The sequence below is a fragment of the Nicotiana attenuata genome, chromosome 10, assembly GCF_001879085.1.
Source record: "Nicotiana attenuata strain UT chromosome 10, NIATTr2, whole genome shotgun sequence".
In the NCBI taxonomy this organism is placed as follows: domain Eukaryota; kingdom Viridiplantae; phylum Streptophyta; class Magnoliopsida; order Solanales; family Solanaceae; genus Nicotiana; species Nicotiana attenuata.
This window is the reverse complement of record NC_031998.1, coordinates 28937327-28963014: the sequence shown is the minus strand read 5'-3', so window position 1 is coordinate 28963014 and position 25688 is coordinate 28937327. Positions and strand designations below refer to the sequence as shown.

The following is a 25688-nucleotide window of genomic DNA, read 5'->3' as shown; positions in this document are numbered from 1 at the left end:
TTTTCCAAAAGCTACCGTTTAGATAAGAAAAGAAAGAGCTTGCTAGTTTCTTCTTATATGTATACATGCATAAATACAGAAGATATGAACCTCTCACCACTTCAAGTTAATATACACCATTAATCAGCAAATCCAACTTTCAAAAACGTATTTCACAAAGTATGATACAAGATTAAAAACACTAACTCTTCAAAGGACAATTAACTGTAAATGAGTGTGTGCGCGTGAATGAAATAAAGGATGTGTTGCCAAAAATAAAAAACACAACCAAATAGAAACAAACATCCAAATAGCTTTTCTTACTGCATAGCTATATGCACAAGAAACTTCTGAAGCTCCCACAAAACGAGTATGACAAAGAAGCAGGAAGAAATCATAAAGTTACAATACAAGCTCTGAAGTTAAGCAAATAACTTGCAATGACAGGATTTAAATCATTTTCCACGATGATGTGATGCGAGTATCGGCAAAGTCTCACAGAACACTAAAATCAGAAACAACTGAAAGAGAGCTAACATACTTGGGTTATCATTTCTGGGCGGATAGATTGTTGAAGAACTGACAGAGAACCATTTTTTCCATGGCCTGAACAACATACCTGACAATATCCCAAAGTGATTACGAAGATATCATACTGGCCCAAAAACAAGTAATAGAGCATCCAGAGGTGATAGAATTTCAAAAATAACTAACTTACTATATCTCATTTTAGGTTTTTGTAGTTCGGCCATTAGAATGTTTCATAAACTTCAGCAAAAATAACAACTATCAACCCACTTATGAGTTTCAAGACCTAGAATCTATGACCAGAAGATGATTATCGTTTTTTATTTCTCTTTATATAACCGAGAAAACCCCCGAAGGCAGTGGTCCACAGTTGAAAACTCGATTGGTAATGGCCCCTCTACCCTTGTCCACTTAAATACCAGGCTTTTGTTAGTAGCGATTCGATTCCAAGACGTGCATCTAATCCACACATCACACACTCTTACCAACTGACCCTAGGGGCTTATTTCTCATATTTTTACTAGAATTACGACCAAACACGATTTGTGGAAGAATGAAATTAGGAGACAAAAATATAGCCCAGAGAGGTGTGTTGTATTTAACGACCACCACATGATTCTATGGTTCTATTTGAATATTATACAAAGAACTGTTAATATCCTTTTTCTTTGATGTTACAACTTGAAAACAAATATGTGAAAGTTTTCTGCATGACTAAAGCTAACAAGCAAACACAAATCAGTTGTTTAATTGATCAAAATAAAAGAGGATCAATCAATTGTTATCAAAGGGCTCTAAAAGGAACGAAAAAACATTAATCTCATCATAATCTTCTCCAAAATATCATTACCTCCAATTATCAAATATATATTTAGAGTAGAGTTGCTGATTAATTTTGATGGATGACATAGATATCGATCCTCAAAAAGGACACTTGGAGGTCGAATGGCATATCAAAGGAGCCTTTTCGATGAAATCTTTTTATTGCAGACTACTAGCGAATGATGCGGAACTGCTGCATATCACCATTTGGATAACCAGATATCCAGCGAAGGTGTGTTCTTCATGTGGCTGGCAACTAGGTATACTATCCACGCGATGGGTATCTCAGGAAGAGGACAAAGTTTGCATACTAGTTGATGGTACATGTGTAAAACGTTGGGAGAGAACGTGAATCGCCTATCCATTATCAAGCGGCAAACCACTAATGGTAGACAGCTTTGAACCTTACGCCAGAAACGGTGAAGAATGTACTAACCAGCAAGGCATCAAATGGAGTAGGATAAAGAGAAGGAAAGCGTGGGTGATAGTTCCTTTGGCATGGATCATTTATAACGTGAGAAACAAATATGCTCTTCATACGTTGGAATGACGTTGTTCGGGCTCTTAAAGTTGGTGGTCCTTTGATTAGGGTACTTTGTATGGTGGATGGGGAGAGAAACCACCAATGGGCTATCTTTATGAAGCTGTGGATAGAGTCAAAGAAACCATTGAAGCGTCAGTTGAGGGAGATCTGAGGAAATATGAGAAAGTTTTTGAGATCATTGATAGAAGGTGCTCGGATCAACTCCATCGACCTTTGCATGCAGCAGGCCATATTGTGAACCCAGGATTGTTTTTTTTTTTGATGAAGTAAGTTGTATATTAATTAAAAGGCATCCAGAAGATGCGATGATTACAAAAGAAAAGGAGATATCAGCTCCTAAGAAGGACAAAAACCTATTACAATACTATGGAGCTGATAAAGTCCAAGAAAAGGTCAGGGTTATACACAGGGGTGTGATTCACCCAGCAAAAAAGTAAAACTAAACATCTAGCCTTAAGTTTGTGTCTGACAGTTGAGATGCCATCAAAGCATCTTTGATTCCTTTCTGTCCATATGCACCACAAAATAACAGCAGGAACCATAGACCAGATTCTCTTGATGGACTTCTCAACTTTCCAGGAGCTCCAGCTCACAAAGAGGCATCCCTGACATTTCGTGGCATAGTCCAATGTAAACCAAAAAGTGAAATAAACATAGACCAGATGTCTGCTGCAACTGTACAGTGGAGGAACAGGTGATTGATTGTTTCATGATTGCTAAGGCACATATGGCATCTGTTGGCAAGTTGGAAACCCCTTCTGAGAAGGTTATCCTGAGTTAGGCAAGCACCCTGTAGTGTTATCCAACAAAAACCACTAACCTTAGGGGGATTTTAGTCTTCCAAACAACTTTCCATGGCCACTGATCAATCAATGCTTTGTTAGTGCTCATGTTGTAGTAGCTTGCTTTGACTGAATAGGAACCACTTCTACTGTTGCCCCATTTAAGTCTATCTCTGCCTTGGTTGTTGATGGAGATGTTCTGAAGGCTGCCAAGTAGAGCTAGCAAATCCTCTATCTCCCAGTCATTCAGGTTTCTCCTTAATCTTGGGCTCCAAGTGTTCTCCTCCCAGTTTTGGGCAACTGTAGAGTTTGGATTTGATGCAACTGAGAAAAGTGTAGGGTAAGCATCCTTCAAAGTGCTTTGACCATTCCAAGGATCCTTCCAAAATAGGATGTGTTCCCCACTGCCCACCTGTAGAGTTGTCTTAAGAGAGAAAGTGTTCCACAGCTTCCTGATACCCTTCCATAGACCACAACCATAAGGTGTATTAACCATATTGGAGCACCAATGACTATCACTGCCATACTTAGCTTGTACTACATCCTTCCATAAACTCGTTCCTTCTTGGTTATACCTCCAAAGCCATTTCATCAACATGCTCTTATTGTGCAGTGACAAATCCTTAACTCCTAGGCCCCCAAGTGATTTGGGAAGTATTACCTTATCCCATTTCACAAGGTGGAATTTGTGATCTTTGGACTTACTTTCCCATAGGAAAGAGCACCTAAGTTTATCAAGCTGCTTTCGAACTTTTACTGGTAGGGGAAACAGAGACATAATGTAGTTTGGTAAGCTATCCAGTACACTGCTGATAAGAGTTAGTCTGCCACCAAAGGAGAGATACTGTTGCTGCCAGGAAGCCAGCCTTTTTTCAAATTTTTCAATAACCCCATTCCATACATCAGTTGATCCATGTCCAGCCCCCAATGGAAAGCCTAGGTAAGTGGTTGGGAATGAACCTATATTGCAACTCATGATCTCAGCCAGCACCTCCAGGTTAGGTACACAGTTAACAAGGTATATGACACTTTTTGACATGTTAATGTGTAGCCCAGACAAGGCTTCAAAAATCATCAAGGTTATGTTGAGATATTGAACTTGGGACTCCTCTGCACCACAGAAAATGAGAGTATCATCGGCATATAGAAGATGGGACACAGAGACTGAACACTCTGGCCTACTGCCAAAACCAAATCCCTCCAACCATTGTAGTTGTTTGGCCTTCTCCAACATTTTGCTCAGACCCTCCATTGCTAGGATAAAGAGAAAAGGGGGATAAAGGATCCCCTTGCCTTATTCCTCTCTTAGGAGAGAAAAAACCAACAGGGCTTCTATTCACTAGGATAGAGTACTTGACAATAGAGAAGGAGAATTTGATCCATTTGATCCATTTGTCCCCAAATCCCATCTGTCTTAGGATTGAAATGAGATATTGCCAGTTGATTTTGTCGAATGCCTTCTCAATATCAAGCTTGAATAGCAGTCCAGGTACTCCAGTTCTTTGTCTCCATTCTAAGGCTTCATTTGCAATAAGTGCAGCATCTGAAATCTGCCTCCCCTTTAAAAAGGCATTTTGATATCCTGAAATCAGGTTCCCCATCACCCTTCTAAGTCTTTCTGACACAACTTTAGCCACAATCTTGTAGACACTTCCTATGAGGCTGATTGGTCGGAAGTCTTTGAGTTGAATTGCTCCTTTCCTTTTGGGAATAAGTGCTATGAATGATGCATTAAAGGACTTGACCATGTGGCAGTGATTGTGGAAGTGATTAAGAGTCCCCATGACATCCTGCCTTATAGTATCCCAGCATTTTTGATAGAAAGCCATAGTCAGCCCATCAGGTCCAGGGCTTTTGTCAGGTGCACATCAATTGATTGCATTTACTACTTCCTCCTCTTCAAAAGCAGCTTCCAGAGCTTCCTTCTGTTCAATGTTCAGGCTTCCCGGCCCTTCAAAAGTAGCACTAGGCCTCCAGCTTTCATTCTCAGAGTAGAGCTCCTTGTAGAAATCCAGAATCCCACTTTTGATTTGTTCCTTGTCTTCAATTAAATCATCTCCTACTTGTAACCTGTCAATACAATTGTATCTCCTGTTAGAGTTGGCCATTCTTTGAAAGTATTTAGTATTCCTGTCTCCCTCCTTCAACCATAAGCATCTAGACTTTTGTCTCCATGAAATCTCTTCAGCTTTTGCTAACTGTTGCAGCTCCATCTTCAGCTGCATGATCTTGTTAGATTCAGCTTGTGTTGGCAGCCTTCCTTCAGTTGCCTGCTCCAATAGTAACAATTCTTCTAGGGCTTTGTGTGTTCTTGTGCTAACTTTTCCAAATACTTCCCTGTTCCATGTAACCAAATCCTTCTTTAGCAGCTTCAGCTTTTGGGATAAGATAAAATCCGGAGAGCCGTTTACCATATATCCCTGCCACCATTGCTTGATCAAGTCACCAAACCCCTCATGTTGAAGCCACATGTTTTCAAATTTGAAGTAAGATTGCTCGGCAGTCCAATCACCACATTCCAGAACTAAGGGTCTATGGTCTGATACTACTTTGGGAAGAGCTCTCTGATGCACCAAGCCAAAAGAGTCATTCCACTCTGAAGATATTAGGAACCTATCAATTCTAGAAGCCTGCAAAGAGTTTTCTCCCCTAGCCCATGTGTAAAAAGCTCCTTGCAAGGGAAGGTCCACCAGACCCATGTCTTGAATGAAATCTGAGAAAACCTTCATAGCCCTTGATCTCCTGATGCAATTGAGTCTTTCATTCTCAAAGCGGCATACATTAAAATCTCCACCTATTACCCAGCTGTCATTCCATAATCCTCTAACTGCTGCTAGTTCTTCCCAGAATTCTACCCTCTCCCAATTTGAGTGAGGGCCATATACCCCTGTAAAGCAGAATCTGAAGTCAACTTGTACCCCCTCCAACATTGTCGAAATAGAATATTTCCCTTGTTGTGATTCAATGCAAGACCATTGTCTTTTGTCCTATATGATGATAATTCCTCCACTTCTGCCACTAGCCTTCAATTCTGCCCATCCTATCCATCTTGAACCCCAAAGATCTCTAATTACGTCTACAGAGCAACTTTCAGTTTTTGTTTCCTGTAGACACAATAAATCAGGTTTCCATTTTTTAATGAGAGACTTTATAGTACTTCTCTTGCTCGTATCATTGAGCCCACATATGTTCCAACTGATAAGTTTCGCTTTCATTCTGAAAAAGCCTTGTGATACATGTCCCTAACTGACCCTTCGCCCTTTTCATATTAAGGGTGCATACTAGCTTCTTGGCTTCTTTTCCCCCTTCTTCTTGGATTTCTTCTCCCCATTTTTCTCCACCCTTTGCAGTAGCTTTTGGGTTTGCCTTTTATGCTCCATTCTAACAATCATATCGAAAATTTCATGTTCGAAGCCTGTAGAGTGGACTCCGAAAGCCTTGCATGCTTTGGTCATAGCAACCTTGGTCCAGTGAGAAGTCTCAATAACCTGAGGTGAGTTGATGGAAAGCTGCCCTTGAGAATTCCCCTCATACCATGGTAAGGGCAGGAGCTCGCTACCCAAAACTGAATCGTTAAATCTAACCATGGAGAAATTTGGATAAGAAGGAAAAGATTTGCTGAGAGTAAGAGATTGCATGGGTTCAGCTTTGTCGTCTGCGTCTTCTTCACCTTGGTCTGATTCTTCAGAGCTGCACCTGTTATCGTGTATCTGATGATTTGTAACGCCCTTTTGAGAAGGCATAACTGGGGCTTTTAAGAGCTGTTGGGGTTAGGCCGGCCCAATTGCTCTCCATTCCATCAGCTTCTTCTTTTTAATAAAAGAATTGGGCCTCTTTCCCTTCCTTTCCTTTGAGTAATAGTGGTGGTCCATTAGTAAAGGAAAATTGACCTGATTGTTTACTTTAGAATGGACCGAAGAATGGCCCAGCCCGAGAATTGGATTCAAAATTTAAATCAACTAGCGTGGATTTCACAGCGTATAACTCTTTGGACCTTTGGTCTCTCATGTGAGACCTTCTGCCCTTTCCATCTCCGGCTATCTTGACATGCCCATCGAAAATAATTGAGATTTCAAACATCATATCACCCACAGCCAAATCAATCTTGCAAGGAGGTTCTGAATCTGAATCCTTGATGCATATGCGAGCCCAGAGGAGATTAGTCTTTTTCTTCGTATCTTCGTCGGAGTCTATATAGCCACCGCATTCATCGCCGATGAACCTTAGGGTTTTCTCAGACCACTCATGCAATGGGATACCAAAAACCCTAATCCATCGATGACCTGACATTTGCTCTGAAATTTTAAGATTCAAAGCAGGCGACCACCAATCTAAAGAGAGGTCTGCCATTCCAAAACCAATCACCAAACTTGACCCTCTCCGCCTCCTTCGAAGACGGAAGTTCAAAAAGAAAAAGATTGTGAGCAAGAGAAGAAACTCTCAGACGAGCCGTCACTGACCATCTGCTTGTTTTACAAGAATAATAGAGCTGGCCATTTTAGATTCAGAGGTGTGGGTTGGATACCATAAATGTATTGAGAAGTTGGTCCCCGATGCAGCGATGGTAGATCAAATAGGGGAGGAATTTGGTAAGTACACACAAGCAGATGGCCTATTTGGTTTAGAGGCGGCTATTAGAGCCAGAGACCTATGTTGCTTGGACTCTCCAAAAATGTGGACGGATACGTGTCGGATCCTCCAAAAGTAGTCCATTTTTTAAGGATCCGACTCGGGTGCGGCTACACTTTGGAGAGTCCGCGCAACATAGACAGAGACATAAGGTCACCAGGTAACTAACTCTAATATAGATGTTCTTATAGCTTTAATTTAATTTATTTGATTTATTTATACTTATTAAATAAATATAGATGTCCTTATAGCTGGTTACAATCTCATTTGCTCTCAAAATGGGATATTACAGAATTGACCTTGTAAGCACATATGGAAGACTAGACTGCCTACTAAGGAAATATGTTTCACATGGACAGCACTGAAAGGGGCATGTCTCACTTAGTATAATCTTATCAGGTGAAACATTATATTAGTTAACGGATGCTACATGTGTCTCCATAACGCAGAGAGCATAAACCACCTATTCCTTCATTGTCCAGTTGCAGCTGACTTATGGAATTTCTTTTATTCTATCTTTGGATTATCCTGGGTCACCCCTCAGTCAGTCAAGGAAGCCTACGATAGCTGGTTTTTGTGGAAAGTTGATAAGATCAAAGTTGTCCTTAAAACTAGATCAAAGTAAAAATTTTAACAATTCGAAACTATCATTTAAATGACAATATTTCAGTAGTAAGAGCATATCCAACAGTGGGGAAGGGTGGTTGAAACGAGGGTGCGGATGACAGTGTCTATATCCGATAACCTGTTTGGGTTCATGCCGGGTCGTTCAACTACAGAAGCTATACACCTTGTTAGGAAGTTGGTGGAACGGTACAGAGAGAGGAAGAAGGATCTGCACATGGTATTTATTGACCTTCAGAAAGCGTATGACAAGGTTCCTAGAGAAGTTCTCTGGAGATTCTTGGAGGCAAAAGGTGTGTCAGTTCCCTACATTATGGCAATTAAGGACATGTATGATGGGGCTAACACTTGGTTTAGGACAGTAGGAGCCGACTCTGAGCATTTTCCGCTTGTAATGGGGTTACACCAAGGTTCTGCGCTCAGTCCGTTCTTATTTGCCCTGGTGATGGACGCGCTAACACACCATATTCAAGGGGAGGTGTCATGGTGCATGTTATTCGCCGATGATATAGTTCTTATTGATGAGTCGCGAGCCGGTATCAACGATAGGCTGGAGTTGGAGACAGACTCTTGAGTCTAAGGGTTTCAAGTTGAGCAGGACGAAGACGGAATACCTGGAATGTAAGTTCAGCGCTGAGCTGGTGGAAGTTGGCATGGATGTGACGCTTGAATCACAGGTTATCCCAAATAGAGGCAGCTTCAAGTACCTTGGGTCGATTATCTAGGGGGGAGGGGAGATCGACGAGGATGTCGCACACCGTATTGGGATAGGATGGATGAGTGGAGGCTAGCATCTGGAGTCTTGTGTGATAAGAGAGTCCCACCGATACTCAAATGGAAGTTCTACAAAGCGGTGGTTAGACCGGCCATGATGTATGGGGCTGAGTGTTGGTCTGTTAAGAACTCACATATCCAGAAGATGAAAGTAGCAGAAATGAGGATGTTGAGGTGGATGTGTGGGTATACTAGGATGGATAAGATTAGGAATGATGTTATTCGGGAGAAGGTGCACGTAGCCCCCATTGATGCCAAGATGCGGGAATCGAGGCTAAGATGGTCCGGGCATGTTAAGAGGAGAAGCCCAGATGCTCCGGTAAGGAGGTGTGAACGGGCTGGTTGTGGAGGGCACGAGAAGAGGTAGAGGGCGACCTAAGAAATATTGGGGTGAGGTGATCAGGCAGGATATGGCGAGGCTTCGGATTTCCGAGGACATGACACTTGATAGGAAGATGTGGAGGTCGAGTATTAGGGTTGTAGGTTAGGAGGTAGTTGAGTCTTGCCTTACTTTGCACCTTTGTAAAGCTAAGTCTGGTAGAGTTTTTTGTCTAAGATAGTTAGTGGCAATGTTGTGTCTTACTATTTCGCTTTTCAATGCAGGACCTTTTGATTAGCTTTCGCTTGTGCTTTGCATCTTTCTTCTAGATTTCATATTGTTCCTATTTTTCCTACAATTTCTGTGGTGATACTAATATTGTCTCATTTTTGTCTTTTTGTTTTCTTGAGCCGAGGGTCTTCCGGAAATAGCCTCTCTACTCCTTTTGGGTAGAGGTAAGGTCTGCGTACACACTACCCTCCCCAGACCCCACTAGTGGGATTTTACTGGGTTGTAGTTGTTGTTGTTGTTCCTAAAAAATTATTTTCTTGAATTTTTCATTGCTAGCTTCTTTAATAGTGACACCACTTAAGAAAAATTACGCGTACGCCACTGTCTCCGACGAAAGGTGGGAGTGGCCCCGTGGAGGACAAGATGCGGGGGGCTAGGCTAAGATGGTTCGGGCATGTGAAGAGGAGAAGAAGCGACGCCCCAGTAACGAGGTGTGAGAGGTAGACCTTGGTGGATATGAGGAGAGGTAGAGGTAGAGGTAGGCCAAAGAATTATTGGGGACAAGTGATTAGGCAGGACATGGCGCTGCTTCAGCTTACCGAGGACATGACCTTTGATAGGAGGGTGTGGAGGTCGAGGATTAGGGTAGAAGGTTAGTATGTAGTTAAAGGATTTTCTTTTTCTTTTCCATACTAGGAGTATTAGTGTTACTCTGGTATTTTTCTTATCCCTAGATTGCTTTTACTACTACTACCTGCTGTTTTATTTTTATCTTTCGCTTCGGTTTCTTAGTATATCTTGTTGTTGTTACTACTTGTTGCTACTGCTTCTTTTCATCGTCCATTGAGCCGACAATCTATCATAAACAACCTCTCTACTTCCACATGGTAGGGGTAAGGTCAGAGGCGGACCCAGGATTTTACCCAAGCGGGGTCAAAAAAATACTAAAGCCCCATAAGCAATCAACATTAGAGATTATTGTCTTTTATTAGTTCTCATAATACCCCTGAAAATTTTCATTTTGAGGTGGTATTATATTTTATTTTTAAAATAGTCACTAAAAACATCATTTTCTATAGTTTATATAAAACAGAAAAAATTCCTTTTAAGTCTTCAATTTTTTATTTGTGTGCTTACTCTTAGAGTTAATAACAATAAAAATATAGAAATTTGAAACAAAATAAACATACAATTTACTAAAAGAATAAATAATTAAATAAAAAGCAAGCAAATCACGTATCCAAAAGGAGGGCACACAACTATATAAATTGCCGAACTGTTAACCTATAGTATAAAACAAGTAAATACAAAAATTTACCCGTACATGTAACTTTTAGAAGTTATTATTTAACAATAAATATAACCTTAATTATTATAAATATTTCAATAGTAGATCTCAAAAATAATAAATGAAATAAAATTAATAAACTAAAATACTACATTCACAATAGAGAAGTCTGGTACGCTTACAAGGATCTAGGAGTTATCTAAGATATGCATTCATGGCTTTAGAAAAACTAATAGTAAAACAAATAGTGTCCTCGGGGTTCGATCTCAACTCTCCTGGAAACAAATAACCCTGATATACCACTAGGCCACAGCATTAGTGCTTTCTCAAGTGGATTCATTTTTATTATATCATCCAATTCTATATAAGATTTATACATATAAACACCAAAAAAAATTGACGAAGCGGGTTCAGTTGAACCCTCTTGAATAACGTGGGTCCGCCCCTGGGTAAGGTCTGTGTACACGCTACCCTCCCCATACCCCACTTGTGGGATTTCACTGGTGTTGTTGTCGTTGTTCTCCAAACAAAGAGAAAGCAAGTTAAACCTCTATCATTAACTGCATCCAAGATAGGCATGTTGTCAACAAGAGAACTAACCAGTTCATAATTACTTTGCTTAGTAATTCCAGTAGCATTTAGGTCGGCATTAATTCTCAGACCATAAGCAAAGTCTTTTAGAGGGCCAACATTGATCAGGGAATCCCTCACTGCAAATGAGAATGCCTTCTGCAATCACCGAAAATCATGTAAATGATGAGGAATGACAGAGGATGATATTAATGATAGAGGCGAAAATAAAATAGCCAAGAAGCCATTCTGTAATCATAAATCGTGATAAATAGCAAAAGTTCCAAGTAAGGAATTATAAAGTTTTCTAGACAACTTATTACTCTCCCAATTTTACATGTGTGCTTCAATATTCTGTGAGTCTAGGGCGTCATGATCTTTTTCTAGTAAGTAGTAGGGTGTCGTATGATTAATAGACATGATAGTATACCGGAAAAAAAAATTAAAAAAATAAAATAAGTGCACACATTAAGCAAATTCTGCAAGGTGGCGACAAACATGAAAAGGAACAAGTCATCCAGAAACTATGAAATACTGGGTACACAAACATGACTTGACAACAGCTTTATGAAACTTCAGTGTGCTATATCCTCAAAACAAAATATTTACATAATGATATATTGAAACATTACAAAGTTCCATCAACCAGTGTTGTTAAGTACTCGATTAAAGCATGCCCTGAAGCTCAGTAAAGCCCAGGTTGTGCTTCGCCTTGCCTATTTGCCGCTTTAGTGTAGGCATCCAAGTCCTAAGGTGTGTGCATCTTCGCCAATGGATTTTGTCTTTAGATCACATCACTAGATAATAAACACAGTTGACAAAGTGATACATTTGTGGTCAAGAAAACGTAATGACTTGTATTTTAGCGATTAAGAATAATAAATTAGAAATTTAGTATAAGAAAACTAGCCAGTAAAACTCTAAAACTACATCTTTTCATCTAAATCAAAATTTTAAATGGTCTTTGGACTTGATTGACATGATTTTACATATATATATATATATATATATATATATATATATATATATATATATAAAGCTCGTTTTTTCATTTTTTTTATAAGGAAATATTTTACATTCTTTTTCCACATAATTATTCTTTTTTATTATGATTACATTTTCTTGCATTACATTTCTACTTTTGAACTTTTTGCCATTGGGGTTTCCTTCGCAAAAAACCCACACTACTTCAATCGCGCTTTGCGCTAAAAGCTCCAGACTCTAGCACTTTTTGCGTTTCTTGCTTTGACTACTCTGCCATCAACTCATAACTTGCTTCGGAACACGTCTCTCGTTGCTTTTATTTTTTAACTTATCTATCCTTACCAAAATACTAAATGCTACACCTAAGTCCAAAAATACATTTGATATAAACAGCAGATGTCCTTGTCATTTTACTAATTATTCCCAATTAAACTCATATAGCAAAGTGGAAATAACCTCTTGCAGAAAAGCAAGGTGAGGTTGCGTACAATAGACCCAATGTGGTCTGGTTCTTCTTCCAGATCCCCCACATAGCGGGAACTTAGTGCACCGGCCAGCCTATCTTTTTAAAATCATATATCATAACAGAATATAGTCTTCGCAGAACACAATTCACCTGTGCTGATTGTGCATTATTTGGAGCAGTACCATATAAGGAAAGCTCTTCGCCATTAATCATATCTTGCAATGCATCCGAGGATGACCTTCTTAGCCTCTTCGCAGAAGGAGTATCACTTTCAATATCTCCAACCTGCACATGTAAGCAAATAGCAATAGGATTTTAGAGAAAGCAAAGCCAGTACCCTTAGAAAGAGAGGCAGAAAGGCGAGTAACACATAGAACCACTAAGCATTATTAAACGACTAGAAATTGTGAAACACCCAATGAATGTGCATCATCTCAAAAGTAATTTTTAATCTATTCATATCAAGTACAAATTAATTTTACGGAAAAAAAATTTAAGTAGTAAGTTTGAAGGAAAAATAAAAATAAAAAACAGGAAAGAGTGTGCAAAAAACTAGGGACTGCAGTATACTGATGAGCCTACAATTTTTATGATGGCAGAGGGATCGTGGGCACAATCTGGGGTACAGCCATTCAGGGAAAAACAAGCAATGGAGGCAGTTACTCTAAGGGGTATATATTATAAGGTTATAGATTACGGAGAAACAGAGTACATATAAATAAGGAATACGCAGAAGAAAAAAATAAACTGTAAAATACCAGCAAAAAGATCAAGCTACTTCAGCTAAAATCATGACACAAACCTCTTCCTGCACCCCAGGAGGCAAAATTGACCCTCCCAGACCACAAGTAAACTGCACGAGCAAACTATCTCCTAGGCGACTGCCCAAAAAGAATAATGAGTCTCCAATTGTTGTAATTCCCTGGAAATAAGAGAAAACCGTTTGAATTGCACAACCACACACAGAGCAAGACATACACATACATACATACATATATATATAGATCCATAAATTAAAATGATCCAGAATTCAAGAGGTAGCCAACCGATGTAAGTACTGAAGCTCTTGATTTTGAAAGGTCGAGCTTTTGAACAATTCTGCAGAAACGTTAAAATAAAATTAAAATCGCAGCCCATCTCTCAAACTCTTGGTAATAGCTAATCAAAGGCTGTAAAATGTCGCAAAGCAGGAAATTTCTACACTCCTGGTGATAGGTAAAAACAAACTGTATACATTCAACCAAATTACCATTGATTCAATGCATCAGGACATGAGCAAAAAAAAAGATTCAATGTATCAGGACAAGAGAGAAAATTTTCTCAACTCTCAAGTCAACATACGAATATATTCTCAAAAAACAAAAAAGAAGATACTACAGCAACGAATAAATTTCTCCTTCATAAATTAGTGGGCAAAAAGGCATTACCTCCCATCATACATAATTGTCAGAAGAAGTAGCTCCCCTGTTTTTGTTGACAGCATTGCCACATCATTTGCTAACCAAGTTGCATTAGCTGCATCTAACTCCACAGTAAAAGATGATCTTGGCATATCTTGACTGGAAGTAACCACAAGGACGTATCACAAAATTAGATAAAAACCTGGGACCCATTCTGTAAGAACTGATCAAATCAACAAAGTGCCTCGAAATGAGTAATCAGGGGAGTGGATCAACGCACAATGACTAAAGAAAAGGTAAAGGAGCATGAAAAATGGCACACTTATGATAGAGTACAAATAAAACCATATCAAGTGTGAAGGAAAGTTGTAAGTCAGAAAAAAGCAAGCTCATAAAATAAAACTAAAAGGGTAGCATTCACGACAGCCAGCACAAAGGAAACAAGTCTAATTCATTTAAGAATCCAAAGATTAAATCAATTCTGATAAAGACTAACGCTGAGAACTAGTCCTGTGCAGCAAATAAAAGCAAACAGCCACCATTTTCAAGACTATTGTATCCGTTAGTCCCACTTTTGTTGCGGAAATGGGTTGCAGTTTCCTTAAATAGTCTTGGGCGATCATCGCCTCAAGAGCTAGCTTTTGAGGTTGAGTTAGGCCCTAGGTCCATTTTTTTAAATGTTATCAGAGTTGACCACTATGATATGTTGTCCACGCTCCAGATGTCTAATTTGAGCGTGCACCGTACGGGGATGTTACAGACTTAAGAGTCTCACAATAGTTGATAGTATAGGTTGTTGTTTCTTTGTATAGTCTTGTGCAACCTGGGTTGAGTTTTTCTAAGGTCCATTTTCTTAAAAATCTCAAATGTTAAATGTACTTCTAGCGGATAGAAAGAGAAAACTTTTTCTTTCTCAATATTCAAGTAGAAACAAAATATGCCATGTTATGTTATTGACCATTATTTATGATCCTAATAAATTGAAGTGAAGCTGGAAGTAGTTATAAACTTATAATTTTAGAATAGAGCGAAGCTGCAGGAATTGGTGAGGGAGAGTGCAAGGACAGTAAAAACTAAGGGAAAAACCTGCTATCACCAAAGAAGGCAAAATTGTTCAACGCCAACGAACAAGAAGATGACTGCAAAATACGCAGATCAAAGTCAGCACATGAAAATATAGTATGCAGGAAAGCTGTAAGAATATGTTGAAGGAATAAGCAGATTGTGAATCTCATGAAGATACCAGACCTGGCTGTGATAATGGATTGAGTTCGCACCAATAACAAGTACTCCACCAATAGGAGATGGCACAGCAAGAAGTTTATATGCATCATGAGGGAGATCCTGGGGGAAAAAAAATAAAGTGAAGTCTAATGTAGGAAATATATAATTAAATGGAGTAAGGTTCAAGCAGATTTTGACACTGTAATATCCATAATAAGCATCCCAAATTCATGAAATGAGAAGTTACAATGAATGTCCATCTTAGTGACACAGTTCGGCACTGGTTTAATAGACGAGAAGAACACAAGAGGAAAAATAAAAGGAAAATGGAAAACGAAAAAGGATTAAAAAAACTAAGAGATAACACCGTAGACATCAAAATTTTATCAAATCAAATCCATATGAATTTGGGCAAAATCATAAATTTAAGATACTACAAGTAGAGTCCATCGAGGTTTCTTGGAGGCTACTCTATCTGAAACCCTAACTTGGAGGCTACTCTACCTGAAACCCTAGCTTGGAGGGTACTCTACCCAAAAACCCTAATTCATGCCTATAAATAAGGCTACATATGTCCTTCAAAGACGATCTCAGCAATTCCATAACTCTCGGAATATGCATAGAGAGATCAAATATGAGATCTCAAAATTCCATGAAACTCTTGGAATATTCATTAAGAGATCAAAGACATGTCAAATATGTCTTGCTTAAAGTCCTACGTTCGAGAAATACGCCGCTAAGGCCCTCGAATCACATAGAATAAATCGAAGGGAAGAATCAAGGGATAAACAGAATTGTAACCTGCAATGTTTATCAATAAAATTCTTTTCTTTATAGTTGTTTGTGATTGCAGTTTTATTTTTCTGCACAAATTTATTGCAAACAAACACGACATTTAACTCTCAGCCTAAGATGTTAAGAAAACTAACAGCAGGCTGAAGCTTCTTACCGAAATGAAACAGCCGGTTCATTGTTCTACATTTTATTAAGTTCCAAAATAAAACGGCCACAAATTCTGTTAAAGAGGGAAGTAATTTACTAATTTGCACTATGCTCTATAAATATTTTTGTGAAATATCATGACATTTATTTGAATCATCATCCTTGAGTACCCAAGTGTCTACCAAATCAACTCTCTCTTTGATAAGATCAAATCACCTTTCCATTACCAAGTCCTAGTATGCAACATCTTGTTTTCCACACTGTAGCACCTTTATCTCAAAATTACCTTTTGCTAAGCAACATGGTTTTTACTTTTGTACTGCAGGAAACAAAAGTGATAAATCTTGCACCAGAGGAAACGACTAATCGGTGGCAACAACATCATAACTCTCAGGTTCAGATTGTTGGTAGAGGAAGATATTTTGAGGGAAGGAAATGTAAAGAGACTGAGGAAAAAAAAACAAAATAAAGGAGGAAGAATACAAACAAGGTCAAAAGAAGTACTATGGAGCTGAAGGCCATCATCAAGTGTATGTATAGAGGTACTTCTTAGAAATAGTGGAAGTAGACCCTTTTTAACTTTTAGCTGCCTTCCTTACCGAATTTCCACGGGCAAACCCAACACCGAAAAAGAAAGAAATCTGATACAGTTCTTTTTGTAATAACCGAAAAATCCCCAAGGGCTAGTGGAGTACGGTTTGAAACTCAGTGGATAATGGACCCACCCGTCTGCTGTCCACTTAAATACCAGGCTTTAAAACCTGATGCAGTTATCATCAGTAAATAGCTCATATAGAGTATTCTCCTTTCCCAGTTTTCTCTTTTCACTTTGCTTCAAGCTAATAAGAACATCTATAAAGAAAATGCTGGTAAAAATGGGTCACTGTAACTTACAACAGCTGACCATATCAGTGGATGCTGCTTCAATGTTGTACTAATACTAAAAGCAGAGACCATACAAGTATGATGTTTCCAAGAGATGCGCCCAGCCCAAGTAAGTTCCCTTTCATGAAGGATAACCATGACCGGCTCAATATAACCTGCATAAAGCCACATTACAAAGTTCAAACTGGCAACATGAGTAACTGCAGGTGGTAAAACAAAAGAAGAGCTTTAGACCTGAAGGACAACCGGAATCACCATTATCAAATAAATTAATTAGATAGGAAAATTATAAGATTATGAAAGAAATAGAAGTCAACCAATCTACTTGTAGCCAAATAGACGTCAACTGAATCAGTCGTTATTGTGAAGACGATCATCAAAGTCTTCTTTTTCTTTTTCCTTTTCTTTTTGGATAACCAAGAAATCTCCAAGGGCCAGTTGTTGCATTGATCGAAATTCGGGTCCCACCCCTCTACCCTCCTCCAATAAAATACTTAGCTTTTTGTTCGCGGTAGGGTTGGCACTCGTGATGTGCGTCTAATCCTGTGACGACCCGACCCGTCGTCACGTGAGTTACCGCCAGGTTTTCCTCATGTTATGCTTCTTTATGTTTCATTATCAGTATTTGATGTGTTAGAGTTGGTTTGGAATGGTTTTGAAAAGAAATGAGACACTTAGTCTCTTTTAAGAAGGCTTAAGTTGGAAAAGTCAACCGGATGTTGACTTTTGTGTTAGAGGGCTCGGATTTGAATTCCGGTGATTTGGTTAGCTTCGGGGGATGATTTGTGACTTAGGAGTGCGATCGGAATTGATTTTGAAGGTCCGGTGTAGAATTAGGCTTGAATCGGCGAAGTTAGTATTTTGACGAATTCCGGTTGATAGGTGAGATCTTGATCCGAGGGTCGGAATGGAATTCCGAGAGTTGCAGTAGCTTCGTTAGGTGACTTTGGATGTGTGTGCAAAATTTCAGGTCATTCGGAGGTGTTTTGGTTGGGTTTTTGATCGAATGCGTGTTTCGGAAGTTTTAGAAGAACTTAGGCTTGAATTCGATGAGAAATGATGGTTTTAGTGTTGTTTGAGGTGTTTTAGTGATTGGAACAGGTTTGAATAAGGTATTGGATCATGCTTGTATTTTTGGTTGAGGTCCCGAGGCCCTCGGGGTGATTTCGGATGGCTAACAGGAAGTTTTGAACTTAAGAGATTGCAGAACCTGTGCTGTTTCTGGTATTTTTGCTTCTGCGGAATTGGGACCGCAGAAGCGGTACCGCAGAAGCGAGAAAAGAGACGCAGAAGCGGCAGGGACCGCAGGTGCGGAACGGGTGACCGCATCTGCGGAGTCGCAGATGCGACAGGAGGACCGCAGATGCGGTATTTGAGTTCTTATGGGAATCCGCAGATGCGTTAGTTTTTCCGAAGAAGCGGGAGGCGCAGGAGCGGATATTAAACCGCAGAAGCGGATATGTCCGCAAATGCGGCCATGGAGCCGCAGATGCGGAAATAACTGGTCAGAATAGTTTTATTTCCCTTCGCGAATTTTTGAAAAGGTTTCATATTTTCACTTCGGACTTGGAGAATTTGGGCGAGTTGGAGGAGAGAAATCAAGGGATTTCATTGAGGTAAGAATTTCTAAGCCTAAAACACGATTTTATGGTGCAAACACATGAAATTAGATTGAAAACTCAAGGATTTAAGGTCAAAAATGGTGGTTTAGGGCTTGAAACCTAAGAGAACAAGAATGGGAATTTGAGGGGTCATTGGACTCCGATTTTGGTGTTCTTTATATGTATAGACTCGCGGCGAGATAAGGAATCCGGTGATGTTAATTTTATAATTTTTTGAGAAGTGGGCCCTGGGCTCGGGTTTTGCCAACTTCGTGATTTTCGATGTTTTTCGAGTCTTTTCGATTGGGTTACATTCCCTTAGCATATTGTGACATATTCGTTGTGGTTTTGGTCAGATTCGACGCGCGAAGAGGTGAATTTGAAAGGCAAGGGCATAGCAAGCTAGGACTTTGGCCGGCTTGAGGTTAGTAATAAATGTGAATGCTGTATTGAGGGTTTGAAACCCCGAATTTGCACAAAGTAGTGCTATGTGAGGTGACTTGCACGCCGGATAACAAGCGTGGGGTAGAGCACCGTCAGGGATTGTGACTTGGTCCGTCCCGCTTAATAAAATTGATACCTATTTGATTGTAAAATTGTAATATCCTTATAAAATTGGATTAATTGTCATAATTGGGCTTCGTGCCAACTACTTGAATCTTTCAGGGATTGTATTTAAATGGTTTCTTACCATATTTATAAATATTAAACTCAGTCCTGGTATTCAATACTGTGTTAGAAATCTCAGCCATTTTTCATAAATTAGAAATTAAGTTAATATTTTTAAATGAAGTTCGGGCTAAATATTTTTATACTATTGTATGATTTTTGGACTGAGTATGGGATCGGGCTGCACGCCGCAGCAGTATTAGAATGATATTGATATGAGGCCAAGGGCCTGTTTGATGCCACGAGATGGCTTATTATTGCGCTTGGGCCGTAAGGGGCCCCTCCCGGAGTCTGCACACCCCCAGTGAGCGCCGTCGACGTTAAATAAATGGAGCGGGCTGCACGGCCGCAGCGGGGTACTGGAGGTACCGGTTTATGTGTTGCATTGCATATTTAATTGTCATTTATTCTTATTCTGGTGTGACTTTATTATAATTGTTTTTAATATTCACTGTATCATGCCATTGGTTCACGTTGTTGTATTCATGGCTTTACTTTGTGTTTATTTAGGATTTCTTATCCTCAGACTTTATTTATATTTATTACTTTCTGAGTTGGAAGTACTCACAATACTCCCTGCACCTTGTGTGCAGATTCAGGTACACCGCAGGGTGAGTGAGGACTCGTGTTAGCTGAGCAGCGTTATCCGGGAGTATCAAGGTAGCTGCATGGCGTTCGCAGCTCTGATCCCTCCCATCTACCTTTATTATTTTATTCGTAATTTTTCCTAGTCGGATTTGTAATAGGTGGATAATCTGTTTTAGAGGCTCATGTTCGTGACATCAGATTCGGTGGGTTTTTTTTAGTATTTCATTTTGAGGTTTTCGAATGTTAGAGATCTTATCAAAACTTCCGTACTAAATTGGTATTGTGGTAGCGAACATTTAATTATTTACATAGGTTTTTTGGCTAAGGTTGTGTAAATGGTCGGGCTTGCCTAGCAATGTGTTGGGCGCCATCACGACCGGGGTTTGGGTCGTGACAAATCCACACATCATGAGCTGCGCTCTACCACTGAACAAAGCCCTGGGAACCATCAGAGTACATTTTCACAGCCAAGAAATATTAATCTATTACAGAAGATAACAAAAATGCTCGACCAGTTCTGATGTCTGTTAAGAAGTTACAATAGGTTATAACAAAGTTTACCCACGTACACTGAGCATCACCATTTACATAGGGGAAAACAGAACTCTAAGACTCTCTAATGTTCAACCCCAGTTTTATTCTTGCAATACCAGCGGAATAATGACTGTGTGATAGTGCTCTCTCCGCATTACTAAAAATCAATGGGGAAGGGGAAAAAGTTTAAAATGATACAGGAGGAACAGCTGGGGTATACCTACCATGAAGAAATATGAAATCTTTGACATGCCTCACATCAAGATCCCGTAAGGTGATGATATATGATGATTCGATGCGAGCTGAGGCACCTCCAGAACTAAAAGCACTGTCCTCACCAACTAAGCTAGAATTGATCTGAAATAAGTATACATCACTTGAAATTATAAGCAAATCATGATAATCCAAACCACATAGATGGAAAGAGTAGTAGTTCAGGCATATTGACCTAATCCTTTCGATTACACAAAGAGAACCACACCAACAGATTACGACACTTTAGCATGCTATTCACAATATTTTTTCTTTTTTTTATATCGGTGGTGTCCGGACCACCGAGCAGCCTATCTGATCCTCTAGCACAGGTTGCCAAGTAATCTTGCGCACCAATGCTAGAGCAGATGGGCTCATACGTGTGTGGCAGATTGTATTCAAACCTGGGATCTCCAAGTTGCCACTCCTATTCCTCAACCACTATGCCATTACCTTGGTGACTACTGTAGACACAATACTATAGATTCAGTCACTCCCATATCTCAAGGATATACAGATCATTGACCAAAGAAAAGCAACTATCACCAGATATATTTCTTTTTGACTTGATACTGTTCTCTGTTAGCCTGTGAAAATTAATCAGCTAAGTCATAAATAATATGAAAGCGAAGGCTTTTCATTCAATAAATAACCCTTTTCAAGCTTTGGCACATATTTTTTACTTATAGCAGGCTTAAAATGGTTAATGCCAAGAACTACCACAGAATTGTATAACTGTTGGAACAGAGGTAGAAAGAGGAGCAAGAGGACATTGTGGTGGAACACAATCCCAGCACGCATATGGTGGACTCCTTGGAAGAAAAGGAACATCAGTTGTTTCGAAGACGCAGCTAACTCAACTCAAGAGATCAACTTTAACCGCACATGTTTACTTTCTTTTTTATGTATAGAGGAATTTGTAAATAAAGCAGGAGCAATACTTTGCCTCTTAGTATCCTATAAGATTGGGAAGGATTTCTTATTTTGGTCTTCTGCTCACTAATAAATATTACAGCACCTCGTTAGTGGTAGCTTATAATACAATTACCTTCCTCTCAAATAAAATATAATATTAGTTTCAACAGTCCCTTCGTGAAATCAGATAAAATAATATCAAAGTACATAGTATAACAACTTTTATTCAAGTTTAAGCAGGGGGTTCTGCCTTCTAGCCTATACTGGTAAGTTATGAATAGGATAACAGGAAGAAGTCTGGCCAGCAATGTCTGACCGTAAATGGTTATAGAACGATTAGTCCAAAACAACTAGGGATTCAGAAGGATTAGTTGGGATAGATTCCAAAATATTAAGCAACCAACGTTCAGGTTAACTAAGAAAGGAAAAAAGGCAGCAAAAGAAAACCTCGGCAGCCTTGAGTATTATCATCTGTTGTTCGAAAGCAAAGACTCCAGCGCACCTCCCCTGCGGATCAACCTTGATAATCGGCCCTTTGTCAAATGATTCTCGTCCTCTTTTTAAATGAAACCAGTCTGGACCTTCAAAACAGTGCATTGAGCTGGAAGGAGAGAAAAAAGGGAAATTTCCAATGTAGTTTGTCAGTTACCATGCTTAAATGATAAAGAAACAGGAAGTAGCGGGCAATATACTTAATGTTAAGTGTGAAAGGTTTGAAAATTCATAGGGTAGAACGTATTAAGTTACAATTTTGATGAATTTTATAAGGTTATAAGTTTTCCAATAAAAAAGAGCAGAGACTCTAAGAGCAAGTATAACAGTGAACTCGAGTTATAGGTAGCAATATAAATAAATTTGCAGAAGCTTGGAATCTTCATTAAAGGGTCCAACAAGATTACACATCAATATGGAAATCGTGGAGCTCCAAGAGTCATTTAAAAACACAATAACAAGGGAGGTGCTTAAATCTAACAAAATTCACCACCTTGACATAGAACGTCAACAATAATTTTATTTTCCTTGTTCGTGTTTTTATATTCAATAGTTGTGGTGCCGGGCCAGCTTTGTGGCACCTCGATTGTTCCACTAGTACCTACAGCCTCTCTTTTTTTGGTTCTTTTGGCTCAACATCTCATTTTCCCCAGATGTTTTTGGGCTCACAAATGCATTAGTTGTGGTTTACCTAGTCCGTAGTCCATGTGTGGCGTCGTCGAACTCAAGAACAGACATTTTAGCATCTTCAAAAGATAAAATAATGGAATCTCTCCTTCTCCCACCATCAACTCCTCCTGCTGTTAACACTCCCATTGAATATATATTTCCATGCAGCCTACATATATTACACACAATAAAAAAAATTAACAATAAAAATATCTAAAAACGGTCTTGTTATATTTTTTTCAAACTGAAATACCTGTAATTGCAAACGAGCTCAAGTGAAGCAGCAGAAATACCGGCCATGAGGCCACCACGTTTCACTTCGGCGGTATCTCTGGAGGATGCTTGTTCAACCCTAACCAAGTAAATTTCAAGCACGTTTCCTGCCGAGACAACGAGGTTCGGTATAGGACCAAGTGGCTTGGTGGCTGGCCAATCGGAGTCGACGTCGGCTGTATGAATTTGCGGGGTGAAATCGGCGGCGGAGTGAGTGAAGAATCCGGCGGCGCAGTTCTCGATGCCGGTGGGGCAATGCATTGTCTTGCACGCCGCGAAACTCATCTTTGCAGCTTCTACGGCAGCGTTTCTTTGGCCAATTGAAGAACTGAGAGAGTAATTGAAGACTAGGGTTTTTGGCTTAAACCCGTGTTTTGAGTTTGGCGGGAGGATGAGCAGTGGACTGACAGTCCAGTGACCAGTGAAAAGTATGTGTAATTACCAATTTGATTTGCCGGACGGGAAGTCCGCTTCTTTGTCGATGTAATTTCCAACCGGGTGTGTGAAATCGTAATTTACCCACTCAATTTTACAACTTTAACAACACCAACAGTATTCACTATTCACCTTTTCTAAACGACCTGATTCTTTATTTTATTCTTCTAACAATATTTAGACATGAATTGGGTGATATTTGGAAAATAACATGCTATTTGAAGTTAGGTTGAAAAAAAAATATTTGAAAATTAAAGTTGCCATTGAAATTTGAATATGAAAACACAATTAAAGTTTTGTGAGTGGAAATTAAAAAAAAAAAACTCATAAACATGTTTGAAGTTGAAATAAGTGATCCATTTTATAAACAAAACTTTATTTATAATAATCTCCAATTATTATTTCAAACATTCGAAACGATATCTATGAACAAATAGATATGAGCAATTTCACTTTCAGCAAATTACATGGAGAAAAGAGAAAATGAGAAAAGATGGTTGGGATTCTCTATATTCAATTAGAAGTCTCAAACATAAATTTTTTTATAAAAAGCTTCTACTCCTTAATGAACTTAATTATTCTGTGTGAATTCAAATTAATTAGTCTAATATATTCTAAAATATATAAATATAAATTAGATAAAATTAGTTGAAAAAATTAAAATTAAAATATAATACTTTAGATAATGTCAAAATGTATGATTGAATTTATTTTTAAAAAAAAAACTTTATTTTAGTATTCATCTCAATTAGAGGGGTCATGGAAAAAAACATTTAAAGTCATGATGAGTTCCTATTCAAATCTTATTACATCTACATGAGCCCTTCTTGCGTGCAATGAATAAACTACATAGAAGAAGTACAAGTTGATCTAAATAAATTCAACCTAAAAACTCTCTTTCCGCAAAAAACCTTTATCCCTAAACTCCTTTACTAGGTTGATGCCCTTAGTCCTAACAAGTCGTTGATCGGGGTAATAGAATGAGAAATTATCGTTATTAAAGGGGAAAAAGAAAAAATACATTGAGCTAAACTTAATCTCTGATTCTTCAATAGTTCGTCAAAGTTTAGTAAGGACTCCTTATCCATCCTATGTCCTTTTGTGTCCATTAGTCACCAACGTTTGAAGTAAAATAAAAACGTGCATATTGTTATAAAACAATAAAAGAAGAAGAGTATTGCAGAGAAAACGAGGGAGAGATAATTTTTATTGATTTTGGATGAATTACAATGGAATAGAGCCCCTCTTTTTATAGGAAACAAGTGACTTAGTCACCAAGTAAAATCCCCACAATCTCTCTAAAAATATAGACATTCACCATAAATAAAATACTATTTATAACGCTTCCCCAATGTCTATCCAACAGATAATGTGCCTCGTTAAAACCTTAGCTAAAATAAAACCCAGTGGAAAAAAAATTCTAGTAAAGAAAAAAGAGTACACATATCTAACAATACGCCTTTTGGTTGCCTCATTAAAAACCTTGCAAGGAAAACCTAGTGGGACAAAACCTTGTAAGGGAAAAAGAGTACAACACGTATTAACTCCCCCTGATGAGAGCATCAATTCACATCTTTGAGCCTTCGCATCCCGATCTTGTGCACCATCTTCAAAAGATCGTTGGTAGAGATTTAATAAACAAATCAGCCATATTAATTTGAATGAATATATTACACCTTGAAATCATCACTCTTGATAGATATATAATGTCTTCATATAATGTCGTGGAATGACTTTTCAACATCTCCATAGAGGTATTCTCGCTATTATATTATCGTGCCTATAGTTATAGCCAGATACATATGTGCACAAATTGCACTTAGGATATGGTACTTCGGGATCAAGAATTGTGTGTGCTTTAAGCGATTTAAATCCTTCAAGGATTGTCATATAAGTTAAATCATATAATAGACTTTAATTAGATGCATATCGAGTTTTCATGTCATGCTAGACAAATAAGATATCGAAAATTGGTTGCACATACCATTGACTTTATAATTTCAAGTATTTGAACTACATGTTCAAAACTACATGTCTTTCATATGAAACCAATTCTATTCGAATTGTGTCTCTTTCATTTGGCCAATATTATTGTGTCTGTATTCGACATTCTTAAGATTCTCCTCCATACCTAGCGCTATGATAGATGTCGTCAACGAACATTTTATATCGGTTCCAATATTTTTCATAAAGACATAACATAAAGATCTCTTCATTCATATTTTCAGCTATCTGAATCTCTCTCAGATTTTTTGAAGTGTTATGTCAT

At 38.7% G+C, this 25688-nt stretch overlaps 1 protein-coding gene across 1 annotated transcript in view; it reads right to left on the bottom strand.

Annotated features, from left to right (window-relative positions):
• LOC109233212 (cleavage and polyadenylation specificity factor subunit 1) overlaps positions 1 to 23522 on the bottom strand; it is a 40404-nt gene extending 16882 nt beyond the window's left edge. Inside the window, exons 1-13 of the mRNA XM_019398999.1 lie at positions 22965 to 23522; positions 22734 to 22880; positions 21998 to 22151; positions 20608 to 20740; positions 17001 to 17146; positions 15189 to 15284; positions 15027 to 15079; positions 13968 to 14099; positions 13587 to 13638; positions 13343 to 13462; positions 12691 to 12825; positions 11121 to 11249; positions 521 to 598 (exon numbers count right to left, since the gene is read on the bottom strand). Of these exons, the coding sequence (XP_019254544.1) occupies positions 521 to 598; positions 11121 to 11249; positions 12691 to 12825; positions 13343 to 13462; positions 13587 to 13638; positions 13968 to 14099; positions 15027 to 15079; positions 15189 to 15284; positions 17001 to 17146; positions 20608 to 20740; positions 21998 to 22151; positions 22734 to 22880; positions 22965 to 23269 (1680 nt within the window). The 5' untranslated portion in view covers positions 23270 to 23522. The remainder of the gene's footprint in view (positions 1 to 520; positions 599 to 11120; positions 11250 to 12690; positions 12826 to 13342; positions 13463 to 13586; positions 13639 to 13967; positions 14100 to 15026; positions 15080 to 15188; positions 15285 to 17000; positions 17147 to 20607; positions 20741 to 21997; positions 22152 to 22733; positions 22881 to 22964) is intronic.